Here is a 26,461-nt window from a genome sequence, read left to right as displayed (position 1 = left end):
GACGGACGGACCTCGGACGGACGGACCTCGGACGGAAGGACCTCGGACGGAAGGACCTCGGACGGATGGACCTCGGACGGACGGACCTCGGACGGACGGACCTCGGACGGACGGACCTCGGACGGACGGACCTCGGACGGACGGACCTCGGACGGACGGACCTCGGACGGACGGACCTCGGACGGACGGACCTCGGACGGACGGACCTCGGACGGACGGACCTCGGACGGACAGACATGGCTAGATCGACTTAGAACGTCGAGACGATCACGAATATATGTACTCTATAGGGTCCTAGACGAATATTTCGTGGTGTTGCAAACGGAATGACTAGATTAGTAAGCCCTTATCCTATGGTTGTGGGTATAAAACCCATGTACAAACTGAAAAGTTAGTAGCCGACATGGGTGTGAGATCAGGGACAACGTAGGACATGTTGAAGCTTTTGATTAAAACGCATTTTCCACAGGATACGGCAGTAGTCACGGTGACACCGGAATCTGCAAATAATGAGGTTGATCGAAGCCTTATCATTGCAGAAAGAATGGTAAAGGCTTCTTTTACCTTTATTTCTGTAAGGATCTTCCAAACCATATAAGTCACCCAGACCTGATGGAATATTTCCTGCGTAACTATAGAAGGAGGCGGGCTACATGGCGCCCCATCTGGCCTTGATTATCACAGCTTGCCTAGAACTTGCATATACTCCAAAAGCCTGGCAGGAGGCAAGGATAGTTTTTATACCCTAGCCCGGCAATACAAGGTATGCAGCACCAAAGGCCTACAGACCTATAAGCCTTACGCCCTTTCTACTTAAAATCATGGTACTTATTTTGAATACCATGATAAAAGAGTAGGACATCCAGCGAACTGCTCAGATACGAACAGTATGCCTATGTTAAGGGAAGGTCGGTGGAGACTGCCCAGCATTAGGTTGTGAATAAAACATAAGAATCCTTCGATGCTAAGACCTACACATTGGCGGTATACATTGGCATATTTAACAATGGGCGGACCGACACACTGATCCAATCCTTATACCAGTACCGGGTAGACCGGGTCCTTACTGGACTGGATAAACCTTATGCTAAGGAACAGGTGGATAAATTGTGTGTCCCATGTCATAAATATAAGGGAGAAAGTGGCACAGGGTACGCCACAGGGGGGCATTTTATAGCCACTCCTATGGGTGACCACCATAAATGACCTATTAAGGATGCTGACTGAGGAGGAATTTGAACCCGTCTACTACACAGACGATGTTTTAATACTTCTAAAGGGTAAGGATACGAACGAGCTATGCAGAAGGGCCGAAAGGGTCTTGCATATGGCATATGACTGGGCCAGACCCAGAGGTCCTAATGTTAACCCAGAGAAGACGGAAATCTGCCTGTTCACAAGGAAGACGACGTTAGGCCAATTTGACGCACCACGTTTTCTCAAAAGAACGATTTCGATATCTGACAAGGTCAAGCACTTAGGTGTGATCTTGGACAGGGAACTAAATTGAAAGTGTGATATTCAGGAATGTACTGAAAAAGCTCACAAATGTTGGGCACTATGTAGACGGGCCAGATCTCGGAGATGAGTGGTGCGATTTAAGCAAAATTTTGTGTGCTCAGTAACCTAAAACCAAAAATTTGATATACAAATTTTGGATGGGGTACGTACCCCACCCCCCTACGTACCCCACCCCCAAAATCTACCAATTATATTTATAGACCAATCACGACAAAATAGGACTCAAATGAAAGGTATTTGACAGTGGAAAAAGAATCTGATATTCAAATATGGAGTCAAGTGTTTGGGTAGCAGCCACACCCCCAAAAAACACCCCAAATCGGATGTATTTAAAGACCAAAAAAAAGTATTTGAGAGTAAAGCACGAAATTCATATACACTAGCGAGACCAAGTTTCTGGGGGGTCCTCCCCCGTCCCCAAAACACCGCCCTAACAGGACTTATTTATTGACCATGGCAAAATGAGGCTCAAATAAAAGTTATATATGAGAGAAGAATACGAATCTGATATCCAAACGGGGAACGAAGTGTTTAGAGGGGTCGCCCCTCCCCCAAAACAACCCCCAAAGTGGACAAATGTACCAACCCTAGCAATATGTGGCTCAAATAAAAGGTATTCGTGAGTAGAGCACGAAATTTATATCCACTTTTGCGACCAAGTTTCTGGGGTTTCTCGCCTTCCGCAAAACACCCCCAAACAGGACTTGTTTACTGAACAATATGTGGCTCAAATGAAAGGTCTTTGGGAGTAGAGCACGAATCTGATATCAATATTCGGTAAAAAAGACTCTATAGGGCCTCCCCTCCCCCAAAGCACCCTCCAAAAAGGACGAATTTACCGACCATAATAATATGGGGCTCAAATAAGAGGTATTTTAGAGTAGAATACGTGCCAAGTCACTGAGTGGCCTCCTCAACCCCCAAAACACCCCCCAAACCGGACATGTTGGGCGACTACGAAAATATGGGGCTTAAAAGAGGGTAATACGAATCTGATATCAGTATCAGAAAAACTGCCTAGGGGACGTCCCACCCACATACCAACCCCGAAATAGGACGTATTTGCTTACCATGAAAGCTTGGGACTCAAAGAGGGTGGAGTACGATGTTAATAGTTTTTAAGAGCCACCCCCCAAAACGGCCTTGTTTGCTGATGATTGCAATAAGGGCCTCAAATGGATGGTATTTGAGATAAAAAACGAATTTGATATCCTTTTTGGTGGACAAGTGTTTGAAGGACGCCTCATCCAATATACTCCCCTTCAAACAATGGCAAATTGGGGTTCAAACAAATTATATTTGAGAGTAGACCACAATGCTAATATGTTTTTGGGGAGTAGGCCATGAATTTTCTTGGGGTTCACCACTTCCTTAAAAATGCAAATTTTGCCCATGAACATTCCACTAAGGAACAGGGGCAAACTTCTCACATATCAATGAGTGCAGTCCGATTCAAGTTTAAGCTCAATGATAAGGGGCCTTCTTTTTATAGCCGAGTCCGAACGGCGAGCCGCAATGCGACACCTCTTTGGAGAGAAGTTTTACATGGCATAGTACCTCACAAATGTCGCCAGCATTATGAGAGGATGGTCTCGCCAGGATTCGAACCCAGGTGTTCAGCGTCATAGGCGGACATGCTAACCTCTGCGCTACGGTAGCTTCCCACTTCCTTAACCAGTACCTAGTTACTGGCCATGGCAATATGGGGCTTAAATAAAAGGTATATGAGAGAAGAGAACGAAATTGATATCCACTTTCGGGATGAAGTTTCTGGGAGTCTGGGCACAGCCAAATTTGGGAGAAGAATACAAATCTGATATCCAAATGTTGGACCAAGTGTTTGGGAAACGCCTCATCCCATAACCCAATTGCAATATGGGATTTAAATAAGTGGTATTTGAGACTAGACTACGATGCTGATCATTTTTCAGGGCCAAATGTCTAGGGGACCACCCCACCCCCAAAGCGCTCATAAATCGGACTTACATATGTGAAGGTATATGAGAGAAGAGAACGAAATTGATATTCACTTTCGGTATCAAGTTTCTGTGGGTCTGGGCACAGCCTTGGATTCACGAAACTAAAATATTGCCATCTGGAAGATCATGTTACACGGATAGATCCAAGTAAGACAACAGAGTGGGCCTCGGCGTCTACATTGAGAACCCAGGGACTGAGATAAATTTTAAACTGCCTGATGGTCCTTCTTGCGGAGATCCGGGCGATCACGGAAAGCGCGAGATAGTTTGACAGTAAACTGTCCATAAGGGCAATAACAACCAGGACGGTAAAGTCACGAACAGTCTTGGAATATAAGAAGGAGATTAACGCCTTCTCTGAGAATGGCAAGATCCGCAATGTTTGGATTCCGGGCCATAGCGGAGAAAGGGGGAATGAGAAAACAGACGATTTAGCGTTGAAGGACAGAGGACTGCCGTCAACAAACTTGGTTAACCCGAAGCCATTTGGGTTGACGCAGTCCTAGTTAAGAGCGTGGGCTGCGAAGTCGCATGTAACAATGGAACAGCAAAACGGATTTTGTGGTGTGATGGCTTCAAGGCCCGTGCGTTGATATGTTGAATTCGAATCGTATTAATTGCAATGATACAATTACCACATTAACCACGCTCGACAACCCTGTCTATTAGCTGCACCTTTCCCCAATGCATGTGTTTTTGAGTAATTACAGACTTTTTTTCTGCGACAATTACACTACATCCGTGGTACACATGATTCTGTGCATCTGTTGGAAGTTGTTCAAATAAATTTTGTTTCTACAATATTATCATCAAATATTTATTAATTCGTTATTCTTTTATATTTTGCAGAATGAAACTTTTGCATATTGCTATGGATGAGCGTCAAAAGGTTTTGCTGAATGCAGGTGGTAATCAAAATATGGAAAATGGTGAAGATGGTCGGTGTACCTCCAACAGTGGCACAATTGGTCCAATACCAAATCTGGGACAAAGTGTTAATCCGCCATGGGAAAGAGCAACCACAGCATCCAATGTGCCTTATTATATAGAGTAAGTTGGAGATATTATTTTTTCTTTAAGCAAAATGCAGTGAAAGTCAGAAGTACGGTATGGATTTCCCCAAAAACTTTAGGGTTATCCATATCAAACGATAGCTGCCTATACAACTTTTATTGCACTGTATAATACTGAACTGAAATAAGACGCTATTCAATAAATACAATCTTAAGATCATGAGTACAACACCTTGCTTCTCTCTTTATTTCACTTGCAGCCATGAACGTGAAACCACCCATTGGGATCATCCCGATATGATCGACCTCATGAAAAGTTTGGCCGATCTCAACGAAATACGTTTCTCTGCTTATCGCACTGCCATGAAATTGCGTTCGGTACAAAAATCCCTAGCTTTAGATCGCATTCCCATGGCTGCCGCCATTGAGTCTTTCGATCGTCATGGTTTAAGGGCACAAAATGATAAACTGATTGATATACCCGATATGACTACGGTGCTGCATTCATTGTATGTGACTTTGGATAAAATCGATTTGACCAAATTGCTGGATCTAGCCATTAATTGGATATTGAATGTTTATGATTCTCAGCGCACCGGACAGATAAGAGTATTGAGTTTTAAGGTGACTATTACGAGATATTAAAAATTTTTGGTTTTAGTATGATGAGCCATTTATAAATTTGTATAATTTTTTTAGGTGGGATTGGTTTTACTATGTCGCGGCCATTTGGAAGAGAAATATCGTTATCTGTTCCGTTTAATAGCTGATCCTGAACGTAAAATTGATCAACGAAAATTGGGTTTACTATTGCATGATTGTATACAGGTATGTGGATATTTGTACCAAATTTTTTGTTATTTTTTTCTTATTTGTAATTGTTTTCTGTTTTAAGGTACCTCGTCAATTGGGCGAAGTTGCTGCTTTTGGTGGTTCCAATATTGAACCTTCGGTGCGTTCCTGCTTAGAGAGAGCTGGTATTTCTCAAGAAGGTAGGTGTTTGGTAATAAGTATGAACTAAGGGTTAAAAAAAGAGGTAGAACAGCATTCATACCCACATAATTGTGAACGTACCCAAGAACATAAGCCTGGGGGTTATTGAGTTCGGCTCTTTAAAGGCAGAAATTAACAAGTAAGAGCGGGCTAAGTTCGGACGGGCCAAATCTTATATACCCTCCACCATGGATCGCATTTGTCGAGTTCTTTGCGCGTTTTTAAGCAAACAAAAAATATTGAATAAGAACTGTTATGCTATTGGAGTTATATCAAGTTTAAGTCCAATTCGGACCATAATGAATGCTGAACATTGTAGAAGTCATTGTGTAATATTTCAGTTCATTCGGATAAGAATTGAGCCTTGTAGGGGCTCAAGAATCAAAATCGGGAGATAGGTTTATATGGGAGCTGTATCAAGCTATTGATCGATTCAGACCATATTAGACACGTATGTTGAAGGTCATGAGAGAAGCCGTTGTACAAAATGTCTGCCAAATCGGATGAGAATTGCGCCCTCTAGAGTATTTAGCCTCTAGAGGGCGCAGTCAAGACCCACGATCGGTTTATATGACAGCTATACAAGATTATGAACCGATTTGAACCATACTTGTTGTTGAAAGTGATACCAAACCACCACGTGCAAAATTTCAGTTAAATCGGTCGAGAATTGCGCCCTCTAGCGGCTCAAGAAGTCAAAATCCGATATTGGTTTATATGACAGCTATACCAGGTTATGGACCGATTTGCGCCATACTTAGCACAGCTGTTGGAAATCATAACCAAACAACTCATGCAAAATTTCACCCAAATTGGAAGAGAATTGCGCCCTCTAGAGGCTCAATATGTTAAGATCCTTGATCGGTGTATATGACAGCTACATCAGATAATGAACCGATTGGAACCATACATCGCACAGTTGTTGGAAGTGATTAGTAAAATCGGATGAGAATTGCGCCCTCTAGCGGCTCAAGAAGTCAAAATCCAAAATCGATTTATATGGCAGCTATACCAGGTTATGAACCGATTTGGACTATACTTCCCACAGTTGTTGGAAATCATAACAAAACACCTCATGCAAAATTTCACCCAAATTGGATGAGAATTGCACCCTCTAACGGCTCAATATGTTAAGATCCTTGATCGGTTTATATGGCAGCTATATCAGGTAATGATTCGACTTGAACCATACATTGCATAGTTGTTGGAAGTGATACAAAAACACTACGTTCAAAATTACAGCTAAATCGTATAAGAATTGCGCCCTCTAAAAGCTCAAGAAGTCAAGACCCAAAATCGGTTTATAAGGCAGCATTATCAGGTTATGAACCGAGTTGAACCATACTTTGAACAGTTGTTGCAAGTTATATCAAAAGACCAAGTTCGTCAAATCGGACGAGAATTGCTCCCTCTAGAGGCTCAAGAAGTCAAGACTCAAGATCAGTTTATAAGGCCAAGATCAAGATCAGTTTATAAAGCGGGACCATGGATATGTTTTATATACTTGGACAAATCAGTGCTCCCTAGGAGCCATTGGAAGTAAAGAACCGTACTTGGTTTAGCTGTTAAGGGTCATAAAAATGCTAGAGGCTTAAGAAGTTCAATCGAGAGATAGGTTCAGCTGTTGTTCAATCATTGGAAAATTAAGGAACATGGGATACTTCTTTCATATCAATGATCGTAGTCCGAGTAAAGTTTAAGCTCAATAATAAGGCTAGGCAAAGAAATGGTTTAAAGATATGCCACATAAATTCTCAAAATCTGCTAAGGAAATTTGACGAATTTAGAAATATTTTTAAAGACATTGATATTATATGCCTCTCGGAAACATGGCTTAGTTCTTCCGTACCTGACAATCTGGTCAACCTAAATGGATATACTGTGTTCAGATTTGATAGAGGATATCGTTGAGGTGGTGTTGCCATATATGTCAGGAGTAATCTGAAAGCTAGGATTGGGTTAAAGTCTGAATTCAGGGACCAGATAGAATACGAGTTTGTTGAACTATCTTCAAATTGTGCGAAAGTTTTAGTTGGTTGTATCTACCGTCCGATTAAGAATCCCATGGCAGCCGGTTGTACTTACCGGATTGACCAGATGGATTCACTCGTCGGCAAGGGCTGCCGCCTCACTGTACAACACACAGCTACAACAACAACAACCGTCCTTATAAAACGAATGTCAAACATGGGCTTTAGGATGTACTAGAGTCCATAACATTGGGGTATAATGATGTTATTATCACTGATGTTATAATCATTATAACTCAAACATCCTTAACGATTTGAATCTATGTTGACACTTGGCCTTTTCATCATTAATAATTCAAGCCCAATTGTATGATCAGATTTCTGTTCCATGTTTCTCTAAACATGATCTGATTTATTTCGCCTACGATTTTGCTTTACGAAAGGAAGAGGAAGACATATCTTATCGTGACTATAGGAATTTGAATTTTATGAACATTTAATTGGTATGGTCTACCAGGTGAACCCGGATGAGATATTTACACTATTAACAGTCGATCAGCAGACGGCTTGCATGACGGATAACATTTTAGTTCTTTATGATGCAACAGTTTCAATAAGGATTAAAAGAGCAAAGCCATGGTTCAATTCATGAATCAAGACACTTACCGCGGACAGGGACTTGGCCTGGAGTAGATGGAAACTTTTCAAGTCCCCAGACCTGAAAGAAGATTTCCGTGAAGCCAGAAGGAATACAGCTAAGAGGGAATATTATTCATCCAGATTTAATTGCTCAGTGGGCTCGAAGAGTAAGTGGAAGGTGATGCATGATTTCGAAGTGGGTAAACCCAAGTCAAACACATGATACCATGGTAATCTATTGGGTTGCCCAAAAAGTAATTGCGGATTTTTCATATAGTCGGCGTTGACAAATTTTTTCACAGCTTGTGACTCTGTAATTGAGTTCTTTCTTCTGTCAGTTATCAGCTGTTACTTTTAGCTTGCTTTAGAAAAAAAGTATACTTGATTACAGTTTATTCTAAGTTTCATTAAAAATGCATTTACCTTCTCCGCATTCGCAATTACTTTTTGGGCAACCCATAGATGAACTCAACAGAACATTTGTAAGCGTACTCGATATACAAACGGACATCCCGACACGGGATAACTATGAACACCATACAGACTTGAACTTTGAGCTCTGCGTGGTGTTCATTGTTATCACGAACAGCTTAGCTGCAACCTTCCGGACGAGTCCACAGGTTGCGGATAGTGGGATGATTCATACGAAGAAGCTGCAATTGCAGTCGCGGACAATCAGCGGTATGGAGCGGAGAGTCTCAGTGAGCGGCCGGGTGGCGCCGGCTCTTGCATAAATACTGATTGCCTATGATGCTCGATATGACAAGGCGAGTTGTTGGCGCCTTTAAATAACCAATGGCCATGATCCCGCTGCGATCGGTCCTTTGGACCGGAACGAGCTTGCTCATATATAGGAGCTATTGTAGATAAGGATCGCCACCTCCACATATTGACATGTGGCTACAACAACAATAAACGGACATGCAATTTTACAGTATAGATAATGGGTGCGCCTTCGATCTTTGAGCACGTAGCCCTTTTGAGTTTAGAAGTGTTAGCCATGAGGAAATTTAGGAGAATTTTGTGTGAGTTGATCCGAGATTTGTACGAATAATACTTCCACATCTCCTACCGTACTTTACGTACCTGTTTAATAAAATTTTAATCTCAAGTGTGTATCCTATTATTTGGAGGCATACAAAGATTACCCCCATTCCCAAATCCAACGTTGATCAATATCAATTCTATGCTATATCTACAAGGTTTTCGAGAAAATCGTGCATACACAGATGTCGGAATATCTTCACCAAGAGTCCTAGTTGTCAGAAAAATAGTCCTTATTCCATTCCGATCATAGTTGCATTACTGCATTGGTTGAAGTGGTTAAATCAATCTGATATGACATTGATGAGAACAAAGTTGGTTTTCTGGTTCTTTTGGATCAATCCGAAGCTTAAATTTGTGCATGAAACAGCAATTTTTTTTTTAACTTCACGACATGTCGTATCTCAGCAATAGAAGGCAGTCTGTGCGAGGGGAATATGTCATCTAAACCCTTTGTTCAATCCAAGACTGTGCAGCTGGCAGCAGTGCCTTGAGGTCGAGTACGAGGCACTGCTGCCAGCTGCCAGAGGCACAGTCTTGGATTGAACAAGGGGTTAGATAACATATTCCCCTCGCACACAGACTGTAGTCTATTGCATAGATACGACATGCAGTGAAGTAAAAAAAAATCCGTAGTTTCATGCACAAATTCAGGTGATCAACCATGTTGAAAGCTTTGGAGTGTTCCATAAAAACCAGAAATCCAACTTTGTTCTCATAAATGTAATTTCTGCTTGATTCAGCCACTTTAACCAATGCTGTAATGCAACTTTGATCAGAACGGTAGCCGGAAAGTTTTTCTGACAACAAGGACTCTTGGTGAATGTATTCTGGCGGAACCCTAGTATTGCCATCTGGAAGATCATGTTACACGGATGGATCAAAACTAGAGGACAGAGTGGGCCTGGGGTCTACATTGAGAGCCCAGAGACTGAGATCTGTTTTAGCTTGCTTGACCATAATACGGTCCTGCAGGCGGAGATCCGGGCATTCTGGGAATGCGTGAGGTGATGTGGTGTCAACGCGAGGACGTCGTGTATGACAATAACAACCAGGGCAGTAAAATCACGAACAGTCTTCTATTGTAAGAAGGAGATCAACGCCTTCTCTGAGGATGGCAGGATGCGCATCGTTTGGGTACAGGGCCATAGCGGAGTAACTGGCAATGTGAAAGCAGACGATTTGGCGGTGAAGGCCAGAGAACTGTCAATAAACTTGGTTAACCCGAAGCCTTTCGGGTCGACGAAGTCCGAGTTAAGGATGTGTGGGGACGAATGCGCATGCAACCCTGTGGAACAGCGAAACGGTCGGTAGAACGACGAAATCCTATGGGGAGATCTAGATCGTGAGAAGACGAGGCCATTACTAAAAGAAAGTAAGAAGGAGGTCAGTATAGCTCTCGGTATCATAACAGGACACATATGACTACGAGTTCACATATGCAAAAATGAAATTATGTATATCTAAATATAGTCCGACCTGAACCATATTCAGGTCATATGTCGGTAGGCTTAAAATAACCCACTGTTTCAAATTTCAGTGAAATCGGATAAAAATAAAGCATTTATGGGAATTAGACCCTTTATCGGCAGATCGATCTATAAAGCAGCTAAATCCAAATGTGGTTCGATTGGCCCGTTCAAGAACTTAACCAGCGTGCAACAAAAAGACGTATATGTACCAAATTTCAGATCAATATCTTAATTTTGATTGCAACAAACGGACGGATACTCGGACAGACACATGGACATCGTTAAATCGCCTTAAAATTTTACGACGATTCGAAATATATATACTTTGTAGGGTCGGAAATTGATATTTCGATGTGTTGCAAACGGAATGACTAAATGAATATATCCCCTATCCTACGGTGGTGGGTATAATAAATTTAGTTGAAAGGCATAAGTTAATATATACACAAAGCTTCTATCAAACCAGCAAAAATTAAAGCCTCTAGGAATCGAACAAGGATAATCGAGAGACCGTTTATATGGGAGCTATATAAGGTTATGAACCGATTTGGAGCCTACTTGACACAGTCATAACAAAACACTATATGCTTATATGGGAGCTATATCTGAGCCAATACTGAGTATCTGTGCGAAATTTCAAGCGGCTAGCTTTACGCGTTCGACCACTATCGTGATTTCGACAGATGGACGGTCGGGCATGGCTAGATCGACTCAGAACTTCGAGACGATCACGAATATTTATTCTTTATAGGGTCTTAGACGATAAGTATATACTAGATAAATATACCCCCGTCCAATGGTGGAGGGTATAAAAATGTTTTCCATCAAAGAGAATGTTTCATTAAAAAGTTGGAAATTGATGATCTTTAAATGAAGTTTGCTAATCTTTGGTTCGAAACTTTAAAATTAGGACAAAATATATTTCAGTGTGGGGACTTAGACCAATATATCGGGGTATTACAAACGGAATGACGATGATAGTATGCTCCTACCTCAAGGTGGAAGGTATAACAAATGCTTTTAAAAATCCGAAGCTAATTAGTTTTCAAGGAGGCTAAGCATTTTGGCTAAACTCAGTGAGTGGTTAGGAAAAGTTTATAAAATACTAAATTGATATTGATAAACATATAGGTTCCACCACAATTATGCATCAACTTATATGAAAAAGTCAACTCCACAAAGTTTATCCTAGCCATTACATGCCCATACTCGTTTATGTACACTTTCCAATTAACTACAACTATTGCCTTATTAGTCTGTGGACTAGTTCAACTTTACATCCTCCTTAAATATACATTAACTGCTATTGCATTTACATATATAATGTGTAAAATAAACTTTGCCAAACTTCAATCTGTCTCGCTATGTTGCTGGGGAGGAGCAGTGATGCTGCATGAGCGACCACCTGAATGGGCAAAAGTCAAGAAAACTATTTTTAGCAAAATAAGCATTTATCGTTATCATGTCAGTTAACACATTGACACTAATTACAATTTAAATATATCTTCTTCTGCTTCTTCCTCTCTCCGTGTCTCGCATGTCTGCAATTTCAACTTGTGCTTGGACTCTGCTGGATATTCTGCTTCTACAACGACATGACCATGTTACAGCAATCGATTCTAATCAAGAACTTTCGATTGAATTACATCACTTCCTGGCATGGCTGCAACATGAACCACAAAGTTTAGTTTGGCTACCGGTATTACATCGTTTGGCAGCTGCTGAATCTGCTAAACATCAGGTAAGATAGTTGGGCCAAGAATAACCTCAGTCCTCCTCCTCCTCCAATGCGAGAGACTTGAGGTTGTTTGAGCAAGGCAGCAAGGCAGCAACGATAAGTTGGCACTTAATTAACACTTTTGTGTCTATGTGGTTGTTAAATAAGTTTTCTAATTTTACCCCCATTTCCTTTTGCTCTCCCTCTCTCTCCACCTCTCTTCTATGCTCTACTTTAGGCCAAATGTAACATATGCAAAGAGTATCCAATTGTTGGCTTCCGTTATCGTTGCCTTAAGTGCTTCAATTTTGACATGTGCCAAAAGTGTTTCTTCTTTGGACGTAATGCCAAAAACCATAAACTAAGTCATCCCATGCATGAATATTGTACAACGGTAAGTAATTGACAGTTGGCTGCACTCATACAAAGACACACATACACACCCATACACATACACATATTTCTCAAGTCAGCCAAAAGGATATTGGCTTGAAAAAACTCATTTTGCCTTTTTTCGTTTGTTAGACCACATCCACAGAAGATGTTCGCGATTTTACCCGAGCTCTTAAGAACAAATTCAAGTCACGCAAATACTTTAAGAAACACCCACGCGTTGGTTATTTGCCCGTTCAAAGTGTGCTGGAAGGTGATGCTCTCGAAAGTCCTGCCCCCAGTCCCCAACATACCACGCATACGCTACAAAACGATATGCACTCAAGACTGGAAATGTATGCCACTCGATTGGCCCAGGTCGAATATGGTGGCGGTACCGGTTCCAATTCCACACCCGACAGTGATGATGAGCATCAGCTGATAGCACAATATTGTATGGCCTTGCCCACGAATAATGGTGCTGCCCCCAAATCGCCGGTGCAAGTAATGGCTGCCATGGATGCCGAACAGAGAGAGGAACTTGAGGCCATTATACGCGATTTGGAGGAGGAGAATTCCAATTTACAGGCTGAATATCAGCAATTGATGACGAAACAGCAGAGCACCACACCCGATGATGCGACGGGTATGCAACATTCCAATTCCTCAGTGGGAGGTCTTTCGGCGGGCGCCAATAACCAGGGAGAACATGGACAGGTAAAGAGTTGTTATCTCATTTGTGTGAACTGTTTTAAGTCAAATGCTGTTTTGTAGGATATGATGGCCGAAGCTAAGCTGTTGCGCCAACACAAAGGACGCCTGGAGGCCCGCATGCAAATACTTGAGGATCACAATCGCCAATTGGAAGCCCAGCTTCAGCGTTTGCGTCAATTACTTGATGAGCCCAACAATGGCGGTGTGCCTGGTACCCCTGGTTCGGCTATGAATTCCAAGCCCAATACCTTGCAAACACGTTCGGTAACAGCTTCACAGTTGAATACCGATTCGCCAGCCAAAATGAATCAACAGAATGGCCACTATGACCAAAACACAAGTGAGTAGTGACATGCGTTTAACTTTTGGCACTAAAATAACTTCTTATTTATTTATACAACCCAATTTTTTTGTGGTACAACATTGCCTATTTTTATCTTTCCAAAAACAAAACACTTTTTTTTGTACAAAAGACTCTGATATAATCGCTATGGAGTTCAATAAAATCTATGCAAATATCAACAAATTAATGAAACCCTGAATATTGTCTTCCTCAATGACTACGAGTGTTTCATATTTCATCATTGTCTTGTAATTGTCATAGTTCCTTGAACTGTTTTTCATCATCACGCTTGTGGAGGGGAAAGGGTGTTAAATCATTTTCCATTTCCATTGGAAAATCGCTGTTCCCATATCCTCATTATAGTTAATCCTATGTTGCAAACACAATACACTAAAAGACTGAAAAGATGAAAGTTGAGAACGATGTGTTGTTCTTGGAAAAGTTCTCGTAAACCCTTTTTCTCTCTGTTTAAAGTAGGTGTTATGTTGTGATTGAATAACTTAAAATGCTTGTACCTCCCCAAAAGCACACCGAATGGTGAAGTGTGGTTTTAAAGCTCGTGCCCTTATTTATCATCTTTGTTGTCATCTTCTGATTTCACTTTCCTTTTGTTTCTATCAATTACGAAGTCTTTCTTTTGATTAGTCATCTAGTATTTTATGCAGTTTCTGCAATGAAATAAACTTTCCACAACTATTACTTTTTAATTGCGTAGATTTGGTCTTATTACAATCCCCTTTAAAGATTTTTTCGTAAATTCTTCTTTGGTGTTTCCACTACGTTCGATTTGTAACGGGTCTAGACCTCGCTGCAGATTTCAAAATATAATATAAGAGAAGGATAATGTAGTATAACTTCAATATCTTCTCATTATTCGCTGAAAAGTCATATATTTCATGATCTTTATATCTTTCTTATTTTTGTTGCTGATTCAGAACGGTTGTTTTACTTCAATATCTTCTCATTATTCGCTGAAAAGTCATATATTTCATGATCTTTATATCTTTCTTATTTTTGTTGCTGATTCAGAACGGTTGTTTTCAAAATATAATATAAGAGAAGGATAATGTAGTATAACTTCAATATCTTCTCATTATTCGCTGAAAAGTCATATATTTCATGATCTTTATATCTTTCTTATTTTTGTTGCTGATTCAGAACGGTTGTTTTACTTCAATATCTTCTCATTATTCGCTGAAAAGTCATATATTTCATGATCTTTATATCTTTCTTATTTTTGTTGCTGATTCAGAACGGTTGTTTTACAAACTTAAAAATAATTTTCCAGATAAATTACTTTAATTTCTAATTTTATTTGCCCATTAGGTCGAAACCTATTTTTCTTATGATGTGATAATAACTCTTTCGAGTTCTAAGTTCACTGAATTATCATAGCTTGTTGAATTCCTTTTCTCCACTCACCGTCACTGTACTTAAGAAACTTTTAAACTGGAGTTTTTATCTTCCATTCTCGAAGATATCTTTGACCTAGATATCGCAAATCATGTTAGTGTCAGCATATACCTAGTCGTAATTAGTACTGCACCGGTTTATCCATACATTTGTCAAAGAGTACCTTCTCACAATCGAATAATTTTGGGAATACAGTTGTTGTTGTTGTTGTAGCAGTTTATTATATTCTATCTTTTGTCTGCTTGATTCTGTTGAGTGTCAAGACCCAGGAACTCTACGACTAAGATGGGGTGCATCCCCAAGGATCTGGGTTTGAGTCGAGTGGGCTTGGCCCACTTGGCGGTCCCTAGTTACAATCGGGACATACATTTTGCACGTCGACATCAATCCTTGCTCTGTAGGAGTTGAGGTGGCTGCATCTGCCAGAACGTAGTTGAGCCAGAACTACTCGGTACACCGGGTTAGGCCAATTTTTCCAGGTGCAATGGGAGGTGGTCGTTCTCCAAGGACTACATTCACCCGGTAGCCATTTACCGCATCTGCTACCGTCTCTGCATAAATGTTGTCTAGATCTGCTTGATATGCCGCTTGATCTAGAGGTTCTCTCTTGTAGCGCTGAACCTCATGCTCTAGATCATGTAGATCTTCCTAAGGGCTTCTGAGTGGTGGATATCTATCCACAAGATGATGATTTGGATGGTCTCTGCGATAACAGCCCAATAGGTATTGCTTAGACAGCATGTAGTTATGTCTTTGCACTGGTAGGATTTTTGTCACCTGATGGAGGTGGTCCACATGAGAACTGAGGAGATAGCTCGTCACAGTTCGAGGGCGGCATTCTGACAGATCTAAATATTATTTCACTGTGTGTCACAAAGTTGACGAGACCACACTGGCGCTGCATAACTTACCACAAACCGGCCAATAGCTTTGTACGTGGTCAACAAGGTTTCTTTTGTCTGCACCCCAAGTGCTGCCAGCAAGTGACTTGAGGACCTTGTTTCTACACTTGATGGTCGGAATCATCTCTCCATCGACCATCACAGTCAGCTCAGTATTCGAGCACACAGATAATTCGCTACCCAGCGTTTCAAGCCTGGCTGGAGGGACGTGTTGGCGATGTCCTCAAATAATTTGGCATGGTTGACCGTGTCGAATGCCTTCGATAGGTCCAGTGTCACGAAGACCGTCCTATCACATGACCTGTGATAGATAATTCGCGACCCAGCGTTTCAAGCCTGGCTGGAGGGACGCATGGCTGACCATATCGAATGCCTTCGATAGGTCCAGTGTCACGAAGACCGTCCTATCACATGACCTGTGATAGATAATTCGCGACCCAGCGTTTCAAGCCTGGCTGGAGGGACGCATTGGCGATGTCCTCAAATAATTTGGCATGACTGACCGTGTCGAATGCCTTCGATAGGTCCAGTGTCACGAAGACCGTCCTATCACATGACCTGTGATAGATAATTCGCGACCCAGCGTTTCAAGCCTGGCTGGAGGGACGCATTGGCGATGTCCTCAAATAATTTGGCATGGCTGACCATATCGAATGCCTTCGATAGGTCCAGTGTCACGGAGACCGTCCTATCACATGACCTGTGATAGATAATTCGCGACCCAGCGTTTCAAGCTTGGCTGGAGGGACGTGTTGGTGATGTCCTCAAATAATTTGGCATGGCTGTCGGATGCCTTCGATAAGTCCAGTGTCACGAGGACCGTTCTATCACATGACCGTGATGTCATGCAATGCTGTTGTTGTGCTATGCAGTCTTCGAAATCCATGTTGATGCTCGGCGAATGGAAATTCTCCTACGAGGCTCGGTAGGAGTAATGCCTCAAGCGTCCTTGCCACTGGTGAGAAAAGGGAGATAGTTCTGTACGACTCCTCCAAACTCGGGGGTTCTTTCCATGCTTCAGTAGCGGGATCACTCTGCCCATTTTCCAGATATCGGGAACTATAAGAGTGTTCAAAGACAGGTTGAGGACCGTAGTGAGGTACTCTACTCCAGGTGAATCCAGATTCTTCAACTTCAATGTAGAGATTCCGTCGGGTCCCAACGCCTTAGATAATTTGGCGTCACGGATGATATTCGTAACTTCGCCCACGGTAAATTGTGATGGCTGTTCGTCGGCTCGGAGACTACGAATACGGCGAAGGGCTCTCCTCCTTGCCCTGTCACTCTTGGGTTGCACAATAAATTGACGTTTGAACAACCTGGCGCATCTCCTGGATCAGTTACGGTTATTTTGCCAAAAGTGAGGTCCTGTCACCCCGTCTACCGGGTTTCGAGAATGACTTAGCAGTAGACCACAGTTTGCCTAAACAGGTGCCTAAGTTACATTGATTCAAGTATTCCAGCCACAAATTCCGCCTATGTTCCTTGACTACCCTGTTCATTCTCTACCCTGTTTAGACTCAGCTCGCTGATTCTGGGGTTGGTGGGGTCCGTACAACGAATCCCATCACGTTCGTTTGGGAGTACCACTGCTTGTGCTGGGAAATTGGGCCGCACTAGGAGTATTCGACCGGCTGGTATAAAGCGAGCGGCTGCTGCGTTAATAATGTCTCGGAATTACCTCTCGGCCACTAGCACATCCGAGGAGGGTGGTAGATCACTGAAGCGGCGATTGGTGTACTCTCTGACGCCAGCCCAATCCGCCTTCTTCTGATTGATAAACGTCCGGCGCTCTAAGGTTATGAAGTCGGGTGGTCGGTCGATGGTGAGAATTATGGAATATGGGAGAATTATAAGATCAGAAGATCAGGTTTATATACAAAGGATAGGAAATCATCAAAACTTTTTTGGAAAATGATTTCATTACCAAAATATTTGAAAATTTATAAATAACCAAATAAATACCCACAAAAGGTATTTACTGGATATTTACCCGGTACCTAGTAATTACCTAGTAATGACTAATAAGATCCTAACAAAGTTTTGTTATTTGATATTTATGTACCCACCACCATAGGATGGGTGTATACTAATCCAGTCATTTCGTTTGTAACACCTCGAAATATTGATCTGGGACCCCATAAAGTATATATATTCAAGATCGTCTCAACATTCTGATTCGATCTAGCCATGGCCGTCCGTCTGTCGGAATCACGATAGCGGTTGAACGCGTAAAGCTAGACGCTTGAAATTTCGCACACATACCTAATATTGATGTAGATCGTTGTAGATAGCAAATGGGCCATGTCGGTTCAGATTTAGATGTAGCTCCCATATAAACCGATCTCCCGAGTTGACTTCTTGAGCCCCTGGAAGCCGCAATTTTTGACCGATTTGACTGAAATTTTGCATCTAGTGTTATATTACAATTTTTGACCGATTTTTCTGAAATTTTGCATGTAGTGTTCTTTTATAACTTTCAACAACTGTGCCTAGTACGGTCCGAATCGGTCGAGCCCTTACAAGCCGCAATTTTTTTCCGATTTGGCTGAGATTTGGTATGTAGTGCTCTGTTGTGACTTCCAACAACTGTGCCAAGTGCAATCTGAATCGGTCTATAACCTGATATAGCTCCCATATAAACCGATCTCCCGATTTAACTTCTTAAGCCCTTACAAGCCGCAATTTTCGTCCGAATTAATTTTTTCTTTTGCCGCTGGTTAAAAATTGATACTTACGCCGCTGCTTCTTCCGGTCCCCTTAAGTAGAGAAGAAATATGGTTTTTATATCTCTTTCAAACTATGTGTAAACAATAGTATAACAATATTCTCCGCAAATCCAAAATCTTCTCTGGTGGTACCAACGGAAGCATTATGATTTTTCATTGGTACTATCTTTTCTTTTGAAGAAATTTTGATTAATAGAAATGTTTTCCTTAAAAGATTTGATTAAGACCATATACTATACACACTATTTTTACACTCAACCCAACAAAAACACAAATTGCTATTTATATTCACAAAAAAAAATCCTCATACTGTGTGTACTTCTCGTATTTGTTCATCATGATATTCTTTATATCGTTCTGTGTTGTTATTTTTCTCCACATATTTGTATTTTCTCTGTTTCTTCCGATTTTGTTTGATTTATTGTGCGTGATCTCGATAACATTATTTGCATAAACCATAAACATATCCTTCGTTACCCCATACCTACCACCACCATTCGATAATACCACAACATCATCATCTCACAAATTAGTGGGAGTGGGAATGCTGAATGATCCTCATGCTGCAGCAATGGCCGGTGTAGGCGGCGGTATGGGTAAACATCATATGATGGCAGGTGGTGGAGCACCAACTGGTCCCGGTGGCCATCCGGCACAATTACATGGTTTGCAACAGCAACATCAACGCAATATGTTAAGCGGCAATGGTGGCCTGGACATGAATCAGGTCACTGGTAATCCTGGTGGTGGTCTAATGAGTGCATATCTAACAGATGATGGGCGACCACCGCCACCGCCGCACAGCAGTATGTTGCAACATAATCAACAGAGTGGTAGGAACAAAGTTACCAAAATGCATTACAAAAGTTCCCTTTATTTGCATATGTTTGCTAGTAGACTATGGTTTTGTTTCATTTGGTTTTTGAAGATGATTTCTTATTCTGCTTGACATTTTTTGTTCATTTATTGTAAATTTTTTCTTAATTTGCATTGCATGGCCTTGATTTATAGTTTTTTTTTTACAATAAATTTAATTTTTGTACTGAGTTTCGTTTTTTTAAATCAATCTTCTCAATGATTCATTTGGTCATTCCGATCTATCCTGGTTTGAATCCTGGCGAGAATAATAAAACTATTTTGTTAATTATGATGAACTCTTCAATAAAGTGATCGACATTTATTGGTACTAATCTTCAACTAACGATTAGTATGTCGGAGCCCTGCAAAACATCCAAAAACTCAAAGGTTGACTGAACTCTTCATTACATGCTGCATTAGAAGCATTGATATCTGCATTGGAATTATTTTGGCAAAGTTGCTCCTAGGCTAGCTCCGTATGGTAAAATAAAGAAAAGAAAATAGAATGGCTGTAGTTCCGTATGGAATGGATTAACAAAAGCTATAGAAGGTCTCATATCAAATAACGCTAAGAACCTATTAGAACAGGATCTTAAATGTCCACATTCCTAACGCAGAAGGTTGAACAAATAATCTAAGTTCATATACCCTTAACATCAGCGTTGAGTATATCCAATTTATGCATCGTCTTTTTGGTAAAAGTTAATGCCATAATGAGATCCTGGAACGAAACTGTTCATACTTAACATTTATACCAGTTGTCCCAACTTTATTGGATGTTATTACATTGATCAGTCTTCATTTGGGATAATAGTTAAATGGATTAGGATTAGTTATAATTGATTACATAGTCACAATTCAATTTTTTCCCAAAAAGCGAACATAGTACCAGCCTTTACTTTGCACTTTCAATGAAAAAACTTAAGGGAATTATTTGATTGAATTATGCTAGGTTGGTTCTATTTACATTATACAGTAAAACATTTGTGTTTTTTGTTTTGGAGTTTTTTGTTTTCGTTTCAATCGTTATTTACATTAATTCAGTGAACGAATGTCGTATTCCTTGTTTACAATACATCTATTATTTGATTCATTTTGTTGTAAACTGTAGTCTGTTGAAGGTTTGATATAATTTATTTCCTTTCATTTATAAGACCCATTTTTCATAATATATGAAATCTCTAGTTAAACCATGATCCTAACAAAAAACATTTTCTTCTTCCTCTTTCTATGCTTTATCGAATTTGAAATGGATTATTTTTACAACAGAACATAATTAAATTTCCATTAGAATGGAGATTTCTTTTGATATAAAACAACGATAAAAACGGTAAAGATTGTAATTTTTGCTAAAAAAACGAAGAACCTTCAAAGAAGTGTTCATTGATGTTGTGTGTTTAGTCTAAGGTGAAACATGAATAATTGTTATTTTAGAATATATATGTAATACGTAACAACACTATATGTGGTAATGCTGGGCAACATTTCAGAATATAACAATATTTTGTATTTCACTAACCATTATTTAAACAATTTATAATAAAACTTTAATATGAATAAATAACATGCAACATACCTACATATATCAAGACCAGAAGAAAAGTGGGAAAACAGCGTTTAATTATACATAAATTTAATGAATATTACTAAACTGAGTATGTTAAACATCAATACTAAAATAGAATATACATACAAGAAATTTTATCAACATTTTGAAGAATCATTATGGAGAACATTGTACTATATCTATAACATTAAAATACATTTATGAAGAAGTTTATAAAATACCTTCAAGCATGTCATCGACGATAACTGTCATAATACTGAAACCTCTAAGTAATTGCACGTGGATCCGTATTTAGAATCCAAATTTGGAACAATTCTGTACACAAAATTTATGTTTTTAATAAATTTGTTATATAAAGAAATGTCCATAACGTAGAATGGCGATGGTATTCTAATATGGTCATTTCGTTGAGAATAGTTAGAAATATTGATTTTAATCTAGAATCTAGTCTAGGGGGTTATATTGTAGTTGCACTGACAGCGATGCTGAATTGATAGATGTACTCCTTACGCCAAAGAAGGTATAATTAGGTATAATTCCGTATTGAATATCATTTACAGCCGGGGAAAATCTTCGAATTTCTACTACCCCAAACGATTCAGGGTATAATTTCTAAGTCACATAATCTTTTAGAGGCAATTAGCCATATCTCTTCTCTATATATAAAAGAGACTCGTGATTGACTGATTGTTGACTGACTAACAGGCTGATCATTGCCCAGCCCAAACGGCTAAAGCCAGAATCATGAAATTTTACACGAATGTTGGTATTGCTTCATAGGTACGGCATAAGGCGGGATTTGGTGATATTCGTACGGCAAAGTACTAAAAAGTACCAAATAGTACGAAATTGTGCATATTTGCTCAGGGTGAACGGAGAGGGCTAGGAAAATGGTTTTGAGCGCAAATGAAAGGGCTTCCTAAAAAATAGGATTCGATGAACAAAAAAAAGATAATCGTATAGGAAGGGAGATAGTAGTACGAATAAAAGAAAATTTAGTACCGTCCAACTGGTAACATCTTTGCGGATTGAGCTAGAGCTCTAAATATTGGAACTTAGGTTCATTGTGGCAACCTAAATTGGTTAAGTACATACGTTTTTCAACTGTTGAACATTTAGGTACTAAGAAGAACCAAAAATTTACGAAATTGCTTGACATGACGCACAACGCGAACGGATAGATCTTGAATTTTGAAATTTGGCTTAATGGTGCTGTTGCGTAAAAATGAAGATGCAAAGAAACATTATATCAGGATAGTTCCCCCAACGGGAGAAAGTGTATGGTTAGTAACAATTTGGTACTTTCTTTACGGACTGAGCTAGAGCTCCGAAATGTGGCAAGTATGTACAACTATTCGGTTGCCCAAAAAGACAATTTTTTTCACAGCTTGTGACTCTGTAATTGCATTCTTTCTTCTGTCAGTTATCAGCTGTTACTTCTAGCTTGCTTTAGAAAAAAAGTGTACAAAAGGATATTTGATTAAAGTTCATTCTAAGTTTTATTAAAAATGCATTTACATTCTTTTAAAAAATCCGCAATTACTTTTTGGGCAACCCAATAGAAAGTATGTGATGGGTGACTAAATGATTTTTGAAAAATTCGAACATCTTGGTAGCAAAAGTAGTGCAAATTACCACATTTTTGTCTGCAGATAGAACTATGCAGTTTGGTAAAATTAATCGGGATCTTGAAAAAAACAAATGAACGTGTGGTTACAAATCGTTCCAGAAAAAGAAATAACGTTTTATAGTGCTGTAATTGATGCTATTTGGTACATTCTTTACAAGTTGAGCCAAAGCTCATTCAGTTGGAATAAAGGTACATTTTTAAAGTATATTCCAGCGAATAGAAGATTTCTTTTCTTTCGATACTAAAATGGTACTCTATTTACGAATTGAGCTAGAGCTCTGAAAATTGGGATGTAGGAACACCTTGAGAGTATATATCGGGCGACTAGAATAACCTTTTTAAATTTGTATATTCAGGTACTGAAAAATACAAAATTGTACTTTCTTTACGGATTGAGCTTACATCTTGAAAGTATATACAGTATATACTGGCAGACTAGGAGTTTTTTTTTTTTGAAATTCGTACATTTAGGTACTAAAACAAACAAAATCGTTATTTCTTAACAGATTGAGCTAGAGCTCTCAAAATTAAGATACAGGTACACGTTGAGAGTATACATAGGGCGATTTTTTGAAATGCGTACATTTGGGACATATTGCGGATGCGTTTTAAGTGAAATTTGAACGGGTGCTATGTGTACTTCCAAAATAGGCAAATTTTTACCACAAAATTGGAACAACCCCACACCGTTCGGACTCGGCTATAAAACGGAGGCCCCTTATCATTGAGCTTAAACTTGAATCGGACTGCACTCATTGATATGTGAAAAGTTTGCCCCAGTTCCTTTGTGGAATGTTCATGGGCAAAATTTACATTTTGAATTTGTTTGTAAAACCCAGAATGAAGAGAGATAGTCTCATTGATAAGTATACCGATCGACTCAGAATCACTTTCTGATTCGATTAAGACAAAGTACAGGTCGCAATTTTCTTCTGATCGTCTTAAAATTTGGTAACATGTTTTTCGGCCTAGAGACGAAGTCTATTGAAATTGGAAAAAATCGGTTCAGATTTGAATATAGCTCCTATACATACGTTCATCCGACTTGGACTTAAATTGCAAATATACCGTCATATGTAAAACGATTCTCACGAAATTTTGCACGAGGGATTCTTTTATAAGTCTAGACATTACGGGTGAATTTCATAGAAATCGGTTTAGATTTACATAAAACTCCCGTCCGATTTGGACTAAAATTAAAATCATATCGTTATTTGTAAACCGATTCTCACGAAATTTTGCACGAGGAATTCTCTTTTAAATGTCGACATTATTGGTGACTTTCATAGAAATCGGTTCAGATTTAGATATAGCTCCCATATATAAATTCGTCCGATTTGGACTAGTATTGCCATAGTTTAGTCATTTGTTAACCGACTCATACGACTCCCGATATTGCTATTGAATCTAATAGAAATCGGTACAGATTTAGATATAGCTTCCATATAAATATTTTTGAATAATACTCAATAATTTAGTAATTTGTTAACTAATCTTCACAAAATTTGGAACGAAGGTTTCTCTTATAACTCTAATGAACTTCCTAGAAATTTTTTCAGTTTTAGAAATAGTTCCCATATATATGCATCTCCCGATATTCACTTTTAAGGCCTTTGCTAACGCATTTATCAATCAATCTTCTCAACGATTTACTCTATGACTCCAACAATGTGTACGAATATTGATCGAAATTCTACATATCAAATTTAAGCAAATTTTAAATTCGTCGAATTAGCCTGCATATCCAATGTGATCTAGGGTATCCCGTCCGACTTTAGCCCGCCCTTACTTTTTTCTCATAATTTTTGCAATTTGAATTTCCGTTTTCAGAAAATTTGACCACAAAAAATTTCTTCAAAAGAATCTGATAGTTTTGTTTGGGACCAATTATCTGAGGGTCGGCCCACACCCCAAAAATAACTTACGTACGAGGAAATTATGGAACCGAAGTAAGAGTTTCTTTGGCATTATTTGGAGATCAATATACTTGCAAACGCTGCTATTGTCTTTAACACCTAATCAACAATGTTGCCTAACCTATCAACAATGTTGCCCAGCATTAGCGATACAGCATGTTTATGTTGTGGTGTAAAGGATACTAAATGTTTTTTTTTTTTGATGTTTAAAAGAAAATTTATTAATTATTTTGTTTTTCTCTTCTTATTCTTCTTTTTTTCCTATAACCCAGAGGCCATAGGCAAAGTTGTTGAAGAATTGGTGACCGTCATTACAGAACAAGAAATCGAGCAAACTTTGGAAGATGATCTGGAACGAGCACAAAATCGTTATGATGAGGATGACATCATCGAGGAGGATGAAACGACGGAGAATACAAGTGAGACCACAACTACATCTACAACAACAAATAGCAATTTAAGTCAGTTGACAAAGACGCCCAAGGCAACATCAACGCCATTTGCGTTTAAAAAGTAGGAAAAGTAAAAAAATGAAACACACTTACATACATACTACAAGTGAATGCAATATAAGTCGATAACAAGAAGAACACAAGAAGAAAATTATGCGATTTACACCGATTAGAGAATTAAACGAAATTTAAAAATTAACAAAATAAACATAATAGCTAACATCTAAATTACCATATACATATATACAACTACAAAAAAACCATACATTAAATATTATAATAAATCTTAAAGAGAAAAGTACTTGTATTTGTATTTTTGATTAAGTGAAAAGTTTATGATACACAAGAAACCAACAACAAACCAACATAATCATTTAATATTTGTTTACAGAAGAATTAAATCATTTATAGAAATGAAAAATAGAAAAACTGCAGATATAGATGGCAAAAATCATGTGTAATATTAAAAAAAATTTAAGAATACAAAAACAACCAACTTATCTAAGCCAACCACAAAGAATAAGAAGAATAACATCAATAACATTAAATCCCCAAATAGAAACACAAAATAATTCATTTATAACAAATATATTATTATTATTATTATAAAAAATATTAATTTTAATTTTCTTCTTTATTTTGCAATATTTATGAAATAAGCAATGGAAATGGAAAAAGAAACCAACACAAATAAATTCATAAAACACAAATTTCCCCCCCCCCCCCCCCCCACAAAAACGAAACATTTCGAAGAATATGATTTTTGAAAAATAAAATGAGAATATTCTTTCAATTGAAATTTATACATCAATCAAAAAACTAATGGCATATGTGTAAAAAAACAAAAACAAAAACAAAACCAACAAAATAATCTTTATATACATATTATGAAAGTAAAAAAAGAATTGAATTCTTCTGTTTTAGTTTGTTAAGTTTTACATTTAAATATATATATCATATTATTATACATCGTAGATTTCTTTTATATTTACTTGTTTTTTGCTTGGTCTTTCTTTTCTGCCATTTATTACAGCTATATTTTTTTATCTAGATTTGTGAAGAAAACACTTTATATATTGTGAATGAAACTATTCAACATTTTTTGCCTACCACCAATCTATTGCAAATCATATCAGTTTAATGTACATTTTGTTTCCACTTATTTTTTTTTTAATTAAATATAATTATGCGTCTTATTTAAATTTTTAAGTTTTAAA

General features: G+C 38.9%; 1 protein-coding gene across 11 annotated transcripts in view; it reads left to right on the top strand.

Moving 5' to 3' along the window:
• Positions 1–25,965, top strand: part of LOC106081495 (dystrophin, isoforms A/C/F/G/H) — a 1,057,252-nt gene extending 1,031,287 nt beyond the window's left edge. For 8 of the 11 annotated variants that reach the window (XM_059362798.1, XM_059362797.1, XM_059362803.1 and 5 more), the window contains 11 exons: positions 4,350–4,550; positions 4,774–5,137; positions 5,213–5,341; positions 5,409–5,505; positions 12,242–12,372; positions 12,587–12,742; positions 12,874–13,437; positions 13,495–13,774; positions 19,355–19,654; positions 20,949–21,009; positions 25,065–25,153. In XM_059362798.1, the coding sequence (XP_059218781.1) occupies positions 4,350–4,550; positions 4,774–5,137; positions 5,213–5,341; positions 5,409–5,505; positions 12,242–12,372; positions 12,587–12,742; positions 12,874–13,437; positions 13,495–13,774; positions 19,355–19,654; positions 20,949–20,959 (2,233 nt within the window). In that variant the 3' untranslated portion in view covers positions 20,960–21,009; positions 25,065–25,153. Of the gene's footprint in view, positions 1–4,349; positions 4,551–4,773; positions 5,138–5,212; positions 5,342–5,408; positions 5,506–12,241; positions 12,373–12,586; positions 12,743–12,873; positions 13,438–13,494; positions 13,775–13,907; positions 14,297–19,354; positions 19,655–20,948; positions 21,010–25,064 lie in introns of those variants that run through there. The other 3 variants (XM_059362805.1, XM_059362799.1, XM_059362804.1) reach the window with 3 other exon arrangements.
• Positions 25,966–26,461: the final 496 nt, after the last annotated feature.

Source organism: Stomoxys calcitrans, chromosome 2 (genome assembly GCF_963082655.1).
Source record: "Stomoxys calcitrans chromosome 2, idStoCalc2.1, whole genome shotgun sequence".
Classification (NCBI taxonomy): domain Eukaryota; kingdom Metazoa; phylum Arthropoda; class Insecta; order Diptera; family Muscidae; genus Stomoxys; species Stomoxys calcitrans.
The sequence above is the reverse complement of the archived record's forward strand: the minus strand, read 5'-3'. Positions and strand labels throughout refer to the sequence as shown.